The sequence below is a fragment of the Fonsecaea multimorphosa genome (assembly GCF_000836435.1).
Source record: "Fonsecaea multimorphosa CBS 102226 unplaced genomic scaffold supercont1.23, whole genome shotgun sequence".
Classification (NCBI taxonomy): Eukaryota; Fungi; Ascomycota; class Eurotiomycetes; order Chaetothyriales; family Herpotrichiellaceae; genus Fonsecaea; species Fonsecaea multimorphosa.
This window is the reverse complement of record NW_015971657.1, coordinates 298837-314425: the sequence shown is the minus strand read 5'-3', so window position 1 is coordinate 314425 and position 15589 is coordinate 298837. Positions and strand designations below refer to the sequence as shown.

The 15589-nt window shown below is 52.3% G+C and overlaps 5 protein-coding genes across 5 annotated transcripts; 2 read left to right on the top strand and 3 right to left on the bottom strand.

The window, feature by feature from the left end:
- Positions 1 to 74: 74 nt before the first annotated feature.
- Positions 75 to 1529, top strand: Z520_09321 (uncharacterized protein; the record flags this gene model as incomplete). Its single annotated transcript, XM_016779815.1, has 4 exons — positions 75 to 122; positions 185 to 259; positions 346 to 1086; positions 1194 to 1529. 4 exons carry the CDS (start codon positions 75 to 77, stop codon positions 1527 to 1529), a joined length of 1200 nt encoding a protein of 399 aa, XP_016629134.1.
- Positions 1530 to 2198: 669 nt separating this feature from the next.
- On the bottom strand, positions 2199 to 4193 carry Z520_09320 (uncharacterized protein; the record flags this gene model as incomplete). The annotated part of the gene is made up of 1 exon (XM_016779814.1): positions 2199 to 4193. The coding sequence occupies one exon, from the start codon at positions 4191 to 4193 to the stop codon at positions 2199 to 2201; it is 1995 nt and encodes a 664-aa protein (XP_016629133.1).
- Positions 4194 to 5584: 1391 nt separating this feature from the next.
- Positions 5585 to 6780, top strand: Z520_09319 (uncharacterized protein; the record flags this gene model as incomplete). Its single annotated transcript, XM_016779813.1, has 3 exons — positions 5585 to 6200; positions 6252 to 6476; positions 6542 to 6780. The coding sequence occupies 3 exons, from the start codon at positions 5585 to 5587 to the stop codon at positions 6778 to 6780; spliced, it is 1080 nt and encodes a 359-aa protein (XP_016629132.1).
- A 439-nt stretch (positions 6781 to 7219) lies between these two features.
- Positions 7220 to 9081, bottom strand: Z520_09318 (uncharacterized protein; the record flags this gene model as incomplete). The annotated part of the gene is made up of 7 exons (XM_016779812.1): positions 7220 to 7273; positions 7364 to 7615; positions 7693 to 7745; positions 7811 to 7966; positions 8101 to 8584; positions 8648 to 8959; positions 9052 to 9081. 7 exons carry the CDS (start codon positions 9079 to 9081, stop codon positions 7220 to 7222), a joined length of 1341 nt encoding a protein of 446 aa, XP_016629131.1.
- Positions 9082 to 10019: 938 nt separating this feature from the next.
- Positions 10020 to 14944, bottom strand: Z520_09317 (uncharacterized protein; the record flags this gene model as incomplete). Its single annotated transcript, XM_016779811.1, has 3 exons — positions 10020 to 11714; positions 11812 to 11852; positions 11941 to 14944. The coding sequence occupies 3 exons, from the start codon at positions 14942 to 14944 to the stop codon at positions 10020 to 10022; spliced, it is 4740 nt and encodes a 1579-aa protein (XP_016629130.1).
- Positions 14945 to 15589: the final 645 nt, after the last annotated feature.

Sequence of the window (15589 nt, the reverse complement as noted above, 5' to 3'; positions counted from 1 at the left end):
TGAGAAAAGTGAGCACACGAACAACTTCCCACCCCGCCGCGCTCAACGTTCCAAACACAAACCCTCCGAACAAGATGGCGGCCAAGGCGATGTGGGAGGTCGACCCGGAGACCAGAAGCAAGGTTCGCATTTCTTTTTGATCTGTCTCGTCTTGGAATATGAGTTCCTGATTCTTATCTTACAGCTTGCAGCGTTGGGCAAAAAGGAGGGCGCCGGCAACGACAAATGTTGTGACTGCGGCGCCCCTTCACCGCAATGGGTGAGTCCTTGCAGTCCTCCTGGCGAAAGCCTAGACTTTTGCCATTGTATTTCTCTTTCTGTTTCTAACCATTCAATTTACACTAGGCATCCCCCAAGTTTTCCACCTTCATCTGCCTCCAATGCGCCGGCGTGCACCGAGGACTCGGAGTCCACGTCTCCTTTGTGCGGTCCATATCCATGGATGCGTTCAAGCAGGCCGAGATACTCCGGATGCAGTACGGCGGCAACAAGGCCTGGCAAGACTTCTACAACAAAAACAGCCCCTCACTGCCGTTTGAGGAGGCAACGATCAAGGAGAGGTACGACTGCGAGGTCGGCGAGGAATGGAAGGAAAGGTTGTCCTGCCAAGTGGAGGAGAGAGAGTTTGATAAAGCTGCCTTCCAAAGGGAAAGACAGGCAATACTACAGAAGCAGGCAAGCCGGTCGGCCACGCCGGCTGGAGGAGCAAGAATCAACAATACGGCTGTGTCAAATAACAGCCGTCCAGGAAGTCGTACAGCGTCCCCAGCGCCCTCCAAGGCAGGAGGGCGCATAACAGCCGACCAAAAGGCCCAGAATGAAGCCTACTTCGCGCGCATGGGCGAGGCGAATTCCAGCAGACCAAACAACTTGCCGCCCAGTCAGGGCGGGAAGTACGGTGGCTTCGGCAGCGCGCCGCCGGAGCCCTCGCACCAGCAGGGTTCATCAGGCGGGATCCCGTTTGCGGATGATTTCTCCAAGGATCCCATGGCAGCCATCACGAAAAGTTTTGGCTGGTTTGGCGGCATGGTCAGCAAGCAGGCCAAGATGGTGAATGATTCCTACATTCAACCCACTGCACGAAATGTTGGTTTCTCCCCGTCACAACCCCCGGTATTCTTTTTCTTTTACCTCCCGAAAAAATCCTCCAATATCATGAGAAGAGGTCAGTATACTAACAGATCCTAATCTAGATCGCATCCTCCGACTTCGCGGCCCAAGCTCAAAAAGCCGCCGCTGCCGCGGGACAGGGTATCCAATCCGGCGCACGAGGCGCCGCCGAATCATTCAACAAATTCGTCGAAGGGCAGGACGAGAGGGCCGCTTCTTCCGCCTCCGCGGCCGGTTCTAAGCGGACGACAACAGAGCCGGAGAGGAAGGATTTCTGGGACAGTTTCGGCCAGAGTGGAAGCGGAGGGAACAGCAACAGCAGCATCGGGACGAGTGCGATGAAGAAACCGGCGTCGTCCAGCGCGACGGCGAACCCGGCCCGGAAGACCAAGGAGGACGGCTGGGGTGATGACTGGTAGAAAAGAACCCCCCGACTCGCTTCCCTGGTGAGCAAGACTGGAGAAGAGGGCGATCGATTTTGACACGGGCGAAAACCAGGAGCAGACCATCAGTACCGCATATTTTGCCATCTGTCGCATTTATATGGGGCATTGATAACACAAACGCAAGACCAGAACAAGACGAGACAAGGGACCAAGCTGAAAGAGACCCACTGCCATTTTGGATATGCTGGATGGGGGAACCTCGCCAGCTGAGGGGATTTTGCCATAGCAGCTCAATGCCAACGGGAAAAAAAGGCAAGTGAGGCCCGTGGAAGTGGATGGGCACTTAAGGCTTTGGCTTTGCCTCTACAATTGAGAATAGACACCATGGGCCTCTGCGATTTCCCTCGGGCGTCGATGCTTCCGTGGAGGAGAGAGTGGCGAAGTATATATATAGAGAGAGTAAGTGTGGAGGCAGCAGACACATGACATGCCTTTAAGGGCTCTCTCGAGGTCGTCATGGCTGAGAGAGTACACATTTTTGCGCATCTGGCCTACTTTCTATCGTGTCACATTCCTCACATCAGATAGTGTTTACTTCATTTTCAGGGATAGACAACATCCTGCCACTTGTTCTATCCTCTTAGCATCCTACAAAAGTAGTCCGTGACTTGCATCGAGTTCGGTCACCCGTAGACCCTGGTGTCACCGTCCACCGCCCCTCCATGAGTCGACCGCTCTGCCTCGATATCCTCCGCCTCCTCCCCTTCCTCTTCCACCCCCGGCCCCCACACCAACCAACCTCGACTGACCCTTGCGCCCGAATCCAAACTCGGGGCCTTTGTCGACCCACTCTTCTGCGCCCTTGTCCCGCTCAAACGAGAACCGCTTCATGCCTTCATCGCCACTGCGTCCCATCTCCTCCCACCCCGGGCGCAAGGCGCGGAACATGTCCAGCCGCTCGGTGGCAACGGACGACGGTACAGGTTTATAGTATAATTTGGGTTTAGTGGAGGTGGAGTCGAAAAGTTCGTCGAGCGCTTTGAAGCCTGTGCCGTTATTGCTTGAAGATGGGTTGTGGGGAGGACCACCGGCTGGAAGCTGCCCGCGCTGACGGTGGTCGCGATTGTGCTGATTGTCATGAGGGATCAAAGCCTCGCGGGATGGACGGACACCACCTGCGGAAAAAGATTCTGACTGCTGCTGCCTGTCAAAGGAAACGCCGCGACTTGGTTCGAAGGGCGGAGGGCGAGGTTTGCTGGTGTCGACTTCCTGGAAAATGGCCTCGATGCCACTACTCTCGCCTTGTTCGTAAACGACTTCAAAACGACGACCACTGCCGCCTCCTCGGCCAAACCCGCTGCCGGTTTCTTGGTCGATCCATGTTTGCACCTTGTTCGGGGGAACATAGTCGACAAAGAGTGGTTCTCTCAGAGGCTCATCGGGAAAACGTGATCCATGCATCGCAGAGCGGACCCGCGATGCCGCCGCGATTGAGGTGAATGACACAAAGGCATGCGTGCGAATACTGTCGAGGTAGAATGTGATGACGGGATCAGTATTCTCGGAGGAACGCGATTTTGCTATTGATGCAATATGAGCGCGAAGAGAAGGGATATGTAGAGGGCGCTTGAAGTTGCGGATGTAGATAGATGATGTTGCTGGGTGGATGGCGGGTGGAATGTCTCGATCTTCGAACGAAGCCGTTGATCTGGGCGGAGACGTAGACACTCTGGTGTCATTTGCTTCGGGTTGTCCTGGATTAGTTTCTTCGAGATTGGAAAGGGGCTCCCTGATGACGGCTCCATCGTCAGATGTCTTGACGACAACTTCAGCAGGCTCACGGTTCATAGGCTCTCCGGGACTCTCCTTCGCCTCCTCTACTTCTGCTTCCGTTGGCTCTGGAGCTTCTTCCGCCTTCACATCCTCTGCCTCTTCTGCTAACCGCGCTCTCTTGCGAGCTGCATCTTGCGTTGAGGGAACTGGGGTGGCACTTCGTTTTCTCCGCTTCCTCTGGTCTTCTGCAAGATCACTGGAAGGTATTTGCGAGGAGTGGGGTGTATTGGAGTCAGACTGATTTTCTGTTGACGGTGGTGTGGAGAGCACAGCAGTACTTTTGGTTTCGCCGCTCTGATCGATGGTTGTTGCTTCAGCTTTCGTTGGCTTCTCTGCGCGGTCAACTGCATCGTCACTTTGTTCAGGAGCCTCAGTCGTTTCCAGCTTCTCTTCAGTCTTCTTCGGAATGATTCCTGGTTCGTCCTTGGTCCCTATCTCATCAGGCTGGGGAGATGCTTCTGCGATAGGCTGTTCCTCGGTCTTGGTCAAGGCTTCAGCCTGACTATCCTCTTCTTGAATTGCTGAAGGCTTGTCTGCTCCACCTTCGTCTTCTCCGGCCGCAGGATGATTGCGTCTGCTGGCATCCTTCAGCCCCTCATCCTTTTCCGTATCATTTGTGCCGGGGTCGGGATGTGTGCCCTCTCCACTGTGTCCATTTTCCTGCGGCGGAGATTGTTCCTCGACTTCTTCTGAATCTTGTCCATTTTCCACCCCATTTTTAGTGGACTGGTCCTCGTTCTGCGCCTCGTACTCTTCAAGTTTATCGATGTATTGTTGTTTTAGTTTGAGGCCCGTCAGAGGGATATCACGCGACTTGCACTCCTCCTTGAGGTCGGCAACCTTTAACTTGCTCCAATCCGTCATGGTTGCAGCGAAGGACTTGATGCGATTGGCAGAAAAGGCCAGTGTTGTGATCAGCGAAGGAGTCAAGATGACCAGAGTGCGCCATCTACGGGATTGGATTGATCCATGTGTCGTTGAATCAATGGTTCGTTTGACTTTTGAAATGCGACGCGCCAACTCGCATGACAAAGTTCGACTCAAGATCCAGACCGTGACGGGAATGACGTCGCGCTTGGCGACGGTCACGTGACTCCATATTCCCTCCCAGCTGCCTCTGCCTTGCTGCCTCTGTTCCTCCGACTCACTTCAACCTCATCAATCTTACGGCAGCTTCACTTCGCACTTCTCACACTTCTACGGCGCCATGTACCGCCGATACCTTGCGAGTCACTCATTGTGTTGCGCACCACCTGGTTTGCCGGCTACGCCTTGACGACGCAACTTCCTCCCGAACCATTTAAAAAGACTCGGACCACCAGGCCTATCTTTGCTTGTCACTGTTCCACCAGGACCTTTTCCACTAAAACCCCCATATGTTTGTTGTTCTTGTTAAGCTACATCTGGGCTCCTTCGAGATGACGGGTTTGAGGTCTTCCCTGTCTGCCAGGTTTAGGGGTCTAACCGGTGCTTTTCTGATCCCGATAAGGTGCTTTCCTTGACCTCGGAAATCAAGAGACCTACCCCAGGACGCTCAGATGTTGACTCCTTGATCATTCCATCGATCGGTTCAATCATTTGCGTCCACTTTCCGGATCTTGGTTCATCCACGTGGGACTCGCTTCGGTCTCGATACAGCCGCGGAGGGACCAATGTGTCTCAACCCCTGAACCATGGTCAGCCTCGCCGGTTGAAACCGAAGTCCACACAACCTTTGCTTCAACCTAACGGCATGACAGACAATCGTCTTGGTCGGTGATCCACGTCCAATTTATCAATAACACACCCAGCTCTTTGGATTTATTCCTAAGACAACGAAGCAAACTTAATCAAAAAATACATGACGCTACCTTATAGCCCTCAGCACCTCGTGTAACGCCAAGTCGCCGTCCTACGCTCCGTCCTAACTTTGCGGGATTTCATCGAGCAATCCTCTACGTACTCGCCTTCAGAATGCTTGCTGTATCTCAAGTTGAATTTCCCTCCCAGATGCAGTGGAGCTCGCCTCCATTCAGGCCGGGACGACTTTCTGGCACGATGACTTAAAGGCAAAGCGCAATATAAATTGAGGTGAGTCCTCTAAAGATTGATGTTCCTTTAGCAGTGTGGTCAAACAATTCATCTTCGATATTCCTCAATCTTCAGCCGCTGGTCGGTACATTCGTTTCTTCGGCGAGCTAGTCTCTCTTTTACACAATTCGGACTCGCAGCACGATCTTTACTTGCTTTTCAGTATACCCACCTTCCTTTCAAACATGCTTTTCAAAACAACTGCGCTTGCCACACTCCTTGCCGTGGCTCAGGCCCGGTTCAATCAAGAACAGATTCCCATCCCAGCCATTGCAGCTGTCCAGGGCGGTGCTCCAGGAGTAGCTCAGACCATCGCTGGTGCTGCTGTAAGCGATCTCCTGGCAGCATCCAATGCCTGTGACAAGCTCAAGCGGGGTGACCAAATCATCGCTGAACTCGGCACCGGAGCTGATGCCGTTGCTGCTGCTATCGGCATTGTTGCTGCGGAGAAGAATTTCAACCCATTCGTTCAGTCGATCCCTACAATCTGCGATGACCCTACTTTGCCGGCTACGGATGTCCTCCGAGGTATCACGCCTCTTATAGATCCGGCAGTGGTTGGCTCAGATATCGCAAACGCATTGTCTGCTAAGACCAAGGTGACTCCGCTTGATGCCACTGGCAAAAGTGTTGCGGACCTGCTCGCTGAGAATGGGTTCACCAATTTTACTGGTCAATCTGCGGCCGGTGCTACAAGTGCTGCTCCAGCTGCATCCGGGAGCGCTTCTACCGATACCTCCAGCACCACTGCAGTTGCTGCCACTTCAGTAGCCAATGCCTGTGGCACCCTCGTGACATCCGGTCAGTCTCGCACCTCAAAATTTGGAGCATAGCAATACTCATAGTTCACAGTTGTAACCTCTGCAACCACCTCTGCCGCTGTCGAAACCACGACGGCTGCGGCAGCTACAGCAGGCAACGCCACCGAGACTTCGACAGTCAGCGGAGCCGACTTTGGTCTCTGTGTGCCAACCATGAAGTTCGAAGGCGGGCTCGATGGCCGGCCCGCCACCGAGTTTACTTTCCTGCCCATCGACCCGCTCTGTGCCCAAGGTCAGCAGGAGGCACTGAATCCGAGTACGTTTATCACACAACTATCTACGAGTCATCCAAGCCCTTAAATACTAACGGTATACCTCTAGATATCATCACCAACCGAATCTGCGATCAACTGACCAATGTTTGTGAAGCCAATGACGCAGCAAAAACATTGTGTCGAAGTGTCCAGGCTCAAATCCAGGCGCTAGGAACTAGAGACAAGTCGACCGCAGACACTTGGAACACCAACCTCGGGTTCGCTGGGGCGATCACGAATCCAGATGGTGGCCCTGCCGAGCCGCCTGCGAAGATGAGAGTTGTTCGATCTTACAAAGACTATTGAATCTTTTTGGCGAGGGCATTCAAGCCTTTGCAGACCTGATCTTCGTCTTTCTCGCAATTCTCAGTTCCAGGAGAGGGCTCGTTTCCAGCCTTGGTTGTCCTGAAGCACTTCTCAACATGCAAAATGGGCTAAAACTCATTTGCGTCCACTGCATGTATCATTGGAGTTGACGATGTACAAATAGAAATGCTCAATTGACGATCAAACTGGCTGTGCGCTTTTTGTCGCGAGTCGTCCTTTCTATTTTGGAAACATACATACATAGATACAGCATACCTTGCAGATTCCGACCAACGTCGCAAGGGCCGACCGAGCTGCAGCACTCGAGCTTTTTGGTCCATTTTCTCCCTTTTGGCAAAGTCCACATGTCCGATACATCTCCGTTACTCTTCGTCGGACCACCGCAACTGATTTATGCTCCCAGCTGGGGGTTAGTGTTTCAGGATGCCCGGGTCTTCTGGATCCACTCGATCGCGTCGAGGAGGTACGGCACCTACAATTCGCGGCAAACATGCTTAGCTCGAACAACTCCCACAAATCTCGAAGGAAAACAACAACATCGACGGGACGTGTGTCGACTCACGAATTTCCTGGGATCCTCCGTCGCCGGGAAATGGCCTAGCCCTTTCATGGCCTTGAAATTTGCGCCGTGGATCTTCTTCGCAGTGGTCTGGGACATCTCGGGAGTCGTGGACCAGTCGTATTCGCCGGTGAGGAAGTAGATGGGACACTTCTTGACGTCGATGGACGAGACGCGGTCACGGGCGTCGAAGCCGCCAAAGTAGAAATCCAGGTCGCCGTGGAAGATGCCGTACGCTTGGCCCGAGTATAGATGCTGGGATGGGAACAAAAATGGGTCAGCACAGAGCTAAAAAAGAGAAGTAGGGGGTCAAGGGGAAGATCACCACATACCCAGATGAGCAGCTTGTTGACCTTGGGGCTTTGAGGTGCCATCATGCCGTAGACTGTCAACGTGTGTCATTAGTCTCAAAAGTTCCAGCATCCTCGCAGAGATGGTATGTTTTCTTACCCCAGTCTGGGTTGAACAATGCTTGATTGCACACAGGGCTCTTGTCGTTGAACTGTCGATCCATGGTCAAATAGTCGCAACCCTGGAGAGGAATGGTGCCTCCGGCACCGACTTCCTCGGCTCTGATCGCGACAGCAACACATACTTGACCCGCCACTAGAGCACACAAGTAGAGTCAGTGAAGTCGCCTCAAAACGGAACTGTTTTGATCACCTGTTTCGGGGCATCTTCCGCTTCTGGAGTTACGGAGTTTGGGGAGTAAAAACATCAGACAGGAATCGGAGACTCACTACTGGCACCGCAAATGATGGGCTTGTCGAGTTTCAACGCCTTGACCATTTCCCTGATGGTACCAACATACGCGTCCTCGTTGTTCGTATGGTTTCCTGGGATGTGGTTGCTACCGGGAAAACTCCTCCCATGAGCGGGTAAGTCAAAGGCGATCATGGTGCATTTCTCGCGCATGCGCGCGTCGTTCATTACACCGTGATACTGCCTGCTGTCACTTCCTGCCGTATGCAGGAACACGATCTGCTGGGGGCCGGTGCCGGAAGTCTCATAAAAGACCTTTGTGCGGCCCCAGACGGGTGCGGTGATGTAGATATATTTGCCCGTTAGGTGGTCTTCATCGGTCTCGGGTTGTTCATCCTCCTTCGTGGGTCCGTTCTGGCCCTCTCGAAGGAGTTCGAGAAGACGGGTAGCCAGGTGGCAGTACTGAGCGAACTTGACTTGGTTTCCGTCGACGCCGACTCCTTCTTGCACGATATTCATGCCCTGGGGGTCGAGTTAGCTTTTTTTTCATGCTGGAGTTGTCTTCACGAGAGATTCGTTTCTTACCTGCAAGCCGACAAAGCTGGTATAGGGAGCGACGGGGTCAGCGGCAAAGAATTTCTCCCACTGTTCGGGTTGCGCTCGAAGAACAAAGTCTGCTTCGGAAGGAGACCCGGTTGAAGTTGTTGTTTTGGCACCGGGTGACACTGTGACGAGAATAGCCTCGTCTCCTCCGAGACTCTGCACGCCCATGGTCACCGTTTCAAAAATGGCCTTGGTGTCGATGAATGCTTGCCATTGAGGATCCTTGTCCAAGGACTTGTTCAGAGAGGACACCGCCTGGGACATTGCCTGAGGCAAAGACGTCCACGAATGGGTCTGGGATGTCATTAGTATTAGTGTCTGAACGGCCGTCCCAGGTGGAATGCAGGCTTGGAGTCGCGACAGGGGTTGTCGGTGACAAGACGTACGGTACCATTTGCGCCGTTCACAGGAGGCATCTTGACTAGCTGTGAGTTCTCGGAGTCGTCGCAGTCTGTAAAGTAGTGATAGAGCTTTTGAGTATAGCAAGTCGGTCTAGAGGTGAAATGTAAAACATTCCACGAGCCCCGACAGCGTTCTTTTTAAATCTGGCAGACAGCTCTTACTCCGCATGCTTGTCTTCGTGCTCCGAGTTGGGGATGCCATGTCGCAGCTTCGAAGAGGACGAATAGGCACAGCTTGCCGTGGCCCGAGACTGCTCTAGACCTCCACTTCAGCAGCAAACCATGATGTACCCGGAGACAAATTGGACCTTCAGGTGGAGGAACGCGCGGAGAATGACAGGAGCATCGAACCAAGGATCCATGGGCGATCCATCTCGGAACCGCAGTCGACCCAAGACCTCCTTTTGACAGAACCAATGGAGAACCAACGACCCCGCAAAGCAAACAACTTCGAGAGGAGAAAATGGTGAGGAGAGGCGTGAGAAGGACGGTAGATGAGGTAGTCCCTGCATTCCAGAGAAAAGGCGAGTGGGGGACGCTGTGGAACCAGAAAGGATCAGCCTCGATGCCGCAGCCAGATTGCAAAAGGAGCAGAAGAGAATATTGAGCAATCAAGTTGGCATGCAGGAAACAAATAACATTGTATGACATTTAGCCTTTTCCTATCAAGCGCGAGGTTTGTATGGGCATTTCGTCCTGCTCTGTCCATGGTGGCGGCAGTAGTGTTTTTGGGGACTCACTAGCCAGACCGCTGCCACTCAGACCGTCTCGCTTGTGGCACGCCATTGTCTGGTCCCAACTATACAGTGACGAGAGATATATGTACAGGTTGAAGCCATTCACATCTTTTAAGCAGTCAGCGAAAGCAATTGCTCCTCCTACCCGCAGAATCGCCCAAAACCCAGACATTGCGCCAGCCAGACCGAGTACATAGCAGAAATCTTATATGCACGTCAAGAATCATCAATCAGTCGCCTTTCCTGCCACGCTTTCTTTGCCAACTCATACAATGATTCGAAGTCGCCGCTTGTCTGACACATGGCTCGGAATTGACCATCTTCTTTGCGTATCAGCTCCCAGGGATCAGCATACTCGACCACTTCGCCTCGGTCGAGCACCAACACTCGATCGTAGTCAATGATGGTCTGCAGTCGGTGAGCGATGGTCAAAATGGTGTTGTTGTGGAGCTCTCGCAGAGTGTCTTGGATCTTCGAGTCGGTCGCATAGTCGATCGATGCCGTGGCTTCGTCCATTACCAGCACTTTTGGCGATTTCAATAATGCTCTAGCCAGACACAGAAGCTGTCGTTGACCCTGCGACAGGTTCGAGCCCGATTCAGCCACTGGGGACGACAAGTCCCGGAAGATGTTTTTATTTTCCTTGCTGTTGCTGGCAATCTGGACGAGGGTGGAGTCGGACTTCACCGTTCCTTTCCCGGACAACGAGACATGACTTTGGGACGGACTTGAACCCTCCCGAACTGTGGGTGATCGGCTCGAGGCCTCAAGCGGTGTCGTGTTCCCCGATCGCTCAGAGTCACTGTGTGCCCCTGAGATAAGTTGGACTCTTCTAAGTGCGGTGAAGATCTCTTCATCGGTGAAGAGTTCAAATGGATCCAGATTGCTCCTCAGCGTGCCGGAAAAGAGCGTGGGATCCTGGGGGACGATCGTGATGGCCTCGCGCAAGTCTTGGAGCCCGATGAGTCCGATATCAACATCATCAATCAAGATCTTGCCTTCCTCGGCCTCCAGGCCTCTAAATAGTGCCAGAGCGAGTGAGCTCTTGCCTGCGCCAGTCCTTCCAACGATCCCGACTTTGTGCCCTGCTTCAATCTTGAAGGTCACCTTTTTCAGCACAGGTTCCAGATCTGGGCGGTATCTCGTGCTGTACCCAATGAACTCGACAACTCCGTGACTGGGCCAATTTGCGGCAGGTTTGGTTTCCGGGATATTCGCAGGCGCTTCTTGCTCGACGTTGATGTATTCTTGTATTCGTTCGACGGCGTTCATGTTCTGCTCATTGGCAGCATACAGCCGCACCAACCACAGAACATTCTGGGTGAAGGTGATGGCATAGGATAGAGCCAACCCTGCAGCGCCGGGGTCAATGCGGCCAGCATTAGTGACCACAAACATGGCGGAAAAGAAAGAGACGAGTGCCCCAGCTAGGTCGATCCGAAACGCGAGCCATCGGTTAGTGGCCCACAAGTAGATGAATGGGCGGTTGTGTGTGTTAACCTTCAATTGGCTGTCCTCGATGAATCTCGACTCATCCCCATAGGCTCGAATCGTGACTACTCCACTCAACGTCTCCCCAAAATGTTGGAACAGAGGGCTTCGCTGGACTGCTTCGATCCGTTTCAAGTCGCGCGATGAGCGGATGTAGAGGAGACCGGTTAGAACGTACATGACGGTGATGAAAACACCAGGGATTAAGAAGCCGGGAGTGATAACCGAGATCAGCACAACAATCGTAAGGACGGCGGCAGCGCTGTGCAGCATGCCAATGGCTACAGGAGCAACTTCCTGGTCAAGAGCTTGAATGTCTTTAGAGAATCGATTGGTTAGTTGGCCCAGCGGCGTTGAATCGAAAAAGCGAAATTTGGCGCGAAGAATGCTTGTCAACAATCTCTCATGCAGACACCAAGACTGCAAATGCCCGTTAGCTTGACACATATTGAAGCTGCCCATTGACCAACAACTCTTGTGAAGGCTAGACCGGCTCTCTGAGAGAAGGAGAACTTACAGCGCGGCGAGAACCCCAGAACAATATGATTTCGCGGGAAACTAGAAGTGTCCTTTAGCTTGCATCGACCTCGAGGGGCAAATAAAAACGCTTTCGATCCGGAATGCTGTTGGAAAGGGGAGGACTCACAGCAAATAAACACATACAGAGCCCCAATTAGGGCATAAATCCCAAGGTAGTAGCCATCGTCGACATCATATAATGACTTAACAACCCAGGATACGGGGTGGGACGGTGCTGTTTGCGGCATTTGAACATACGAGCCTCCAAAATTCGAAGTTCCTCCCACCGATTTCACGTCCTGGAAAGCATTGACTGCTGCGTGTGTCGTGTGCACACCGCGGACGTGGTAGGCATTGGCCCACTGTCTGATCCACAGGTTTGTCGCGACCGAACCCAGTTGTGTGGCTATAAATCCCCACGCAGCGAAAATCCAGTAATACCATGGGCCCATAGCCTTAAGGTACATTTGGATTGTTGACCATTTCACGCTTCCTGTGGCTTTTGCTTCAAGCCGATGATCGATAAATTGTTTCTCGGGCTTGTTTGTCTTCGATCTGTCTCTGTTGCTGGCCTTCCCACCCGGGGTCGCTGTACCATTTGTGTTTCTTCCGGATAAATGTGATCGCTCCTCTTCGAGGTTGGACGGAGGGGGAGTGGGTGGTCTCGAGTTGGTTCTTGAAACAGGACGTGACTTGAACAACTCATCCCCAAGCGTGCCGCTTTCGATAATTTCTTGCGGCGTCCCCTGAGACATGATCTTACCATTGTCCAGGACGACCACCCAGCTGGCGAGTGGAACAGTCAGCGCCACATTGTGCGAGACCAGGATGCAAGTTCGGTGAGCCATCAGGTCTCCGGTCAGAGCCTCTTCGAAGATGTGCTTGGCGGTATGAGCGTCGACGGCACTAAGACAGTCATCAAGAAGTATATGCTTCGAATTCGAATAAATCGCTCGCGCAAGCGATATTCTCTGCTTTTGACCTCCTGACAAAGTGATTCCCTTTTCGCCAACCAGAGTCTGGTCACCAGCATCAAGTATCTCTAGATCACGTTCTAGAGCACAAATTGAAATGACTTCATGGTAGCGATCTTCGTCGTAAGGACTGGCAAAGAGAATATTCTCTTTGATTGTCGCATTGACCAGCCATGCCTGCTGTGCGCAATATGCCACACTCTCAGTCAGCCCCGTCACAGGATCAGGGCGCAGATCTTGTCGTACTGATCCGCCCGGGATGTAAACAGCACCGCTAAGCAGCTGCATTTCCCCCAGTAGAGCCATCAAAAGAGAAGACTTGCCAGATCCTGTCGGTCCAGCGATGACATTCAGCTGACCAATAGAAAACTCGACATTCATGTTGATAAGTCTGAATGCCTCAGTTGCATCCTCGTTGGTTGTTCCCCAAGATAAGGTGGCATTTTCAAGCGCAATGCGGGTTGTTGGGAGACTTCTTCGTCTGCTCTGGCGCAATTGCAGATATTTCTCCGTTTCTGCTTCCTCTAGAAACTGCTCCACTCGATCGACCGATACCTTTGACTCTTGAATGTGAGCCACCATATCGGCAAGCTGGTCCAACGGAATCCGCAGCAGAGAAAACATCGATAGAGCTGGGAACGCAATCGATGGCACCAGCGGTCGCTGCTCGACTCGCGTGTACATGAGAAAAGAAACAAAAGTGATCACGATTGGGACACCACTCCAGATCGTAGCTGCAGATGCCCACAGAACGTATTTGCGCCATAGAGCAGATAGCTCGATCTGTCTTTTCTCGTTCACATTGTTCTGGAAGCGCCGCTCCCAGGCGAAGTATTTGATGATTCTGATGTTTTGGAGAACTTCATTCGTGACGTGGATTCTGCCATCAGTGGCTGTCATGATTCTTTTCTGTGCTGCTTGAAACGAATGTGCAATGTAGAGGTTGAGTGGCAAAATGAGTATCATCACGAATATTCCGACGAAAGAGCTGAACCCAAGGACGTTGTACAGCAGGGCCACAGCCATAACCAACTGCACTGGTACTGCAGCCCAGAGGAAATGGAGATAGGCGCAGATTTCAGCGACTTTGAAGGAATCAATGGACATTAAGTTGATGATGGTGCCGTTGCTCGCGTAAGATCCGGTGGCCTTATTGGAACTGGTGTTAGAGGCATCTTTCTGCTGTTTCTGGCCTCTTCCCAGGCATAGTGAGCCGATCTTTGCCCAGAAACTTCCTTCCTTTCGAGTGGCTTCTTCTCCAAGGTTTGTATCAGTGGTTGCCGCCGCTTTTCGTCTCAAAGTCTTAGAGTATATTTCGCCAATGATAATAGCCCGCAACTGAATGCAGATTTTTCGACCAATCCACAGACCCTGCCCATCACCAATTGCTTGCACAGCTCCAGTAGCAAAAAGAAGTATGACATACAGCCATGCAGCGCTAACCGGGACTGTGTCTGTGTTTTCGAGATACTCCAGAACGGCCTTCAAAAGGAGTGTTGGAAGAAACATGAAGACACTGGCCAGCATACACCACGCACCTTGTATCAAGACTTGGGTCTTGAAGTGCAGGAGTAGCCGGACAGCCAGCGAGTGAGTTTTTCGAACCTGTCGGAACTGGGCTAGGACAATCTCTGCCTTATCCTCCAAAGCCAGATTCCACACATCAGCAAGCTCCAACGTCTTCTTGAATCCTTTCCATACGATGGGGTCGACCCACGTAAAGGTTGCCAGAGACAGGACGCTGGCAAGGGGTTCTCGCGACGGTTCAATGTCTCCTTCGTACTCCAACAAAACACCCTTGTTTCCCTTTCGAGCTGTGAGAGCAAGTACGACAAGCGTACACGTGATCGCAAACGACACTATTGTCAGGATCTGAATAGGTCGTCCAGGACGGTGGACAAGAACAGAACGGAATGCCCAAACTTGGCAAAGCCATTGGACCATGTATAGCGTTGAACTGTGATTCCAGAGACCTTTGAGAGGACACCGCCACTTTGTTGTTGACGAGATCAGACGTGCCCCAGCAACAACCAGGAGATATGCCCATACAGCGGTCTCTGCTGTCCAACTCCTTCTTTTCCGGCCCAGTGTATTCAAAAGGGCGACAACATTTACGGCAAGTTGTGCCGACAACAGTAGCAATTCCAACGTGACCATGAAAACTTCGCCAGTAGGTTTGTTTATATCCTTCGTTGAGTTGTCCCCATGAGAACATGTCTTTTGCAACGTCAGCCTGGCAAGGCTGTCCTCATCTTCATCGCTGGACTCATGTTCGTCTTCGCTAGTATCAACAAGAAGGTCTCGAGAGCGGTTGTGGGATCGTATCGTCCTTTGCCAAAGGAATTGTTGAAGTAGAAGCAAGAGAGATACCGCACACGCCAGCAATGGAAAGAGAGTCTGGAGATAGCTATTCGCACTCGATCAGAATACAACCTCAGTCGGAACATGCGAAATCACCTACTCGGCCTGGAAGCATGCAGACAAGTCGTCAACCCGCCATATCGGGCTGCTGCAATGCGCGAACATTGCCGCAGTTGATTATCCACAACAATCACCGCTCTTCAACCGATGCGGGGATGTCAAAAATCATGTCGACCGGGACAAGCGGTGCTGGAGAATACTGATAGGAGCGAGATTAAGAGCAGGTCAAGATGAAAAAGCAGCAGCTCAACTCCATAACTCAAACAAACGGACAGAGAAGGACCTCGATGGACATACTCGGGATCGTTGTTGTCGAAGTGGTCCCTCTCTCTGCGGTTAACACTCTCATTAAGCCTCTGACGCCACTAAACTCCGGTCAAA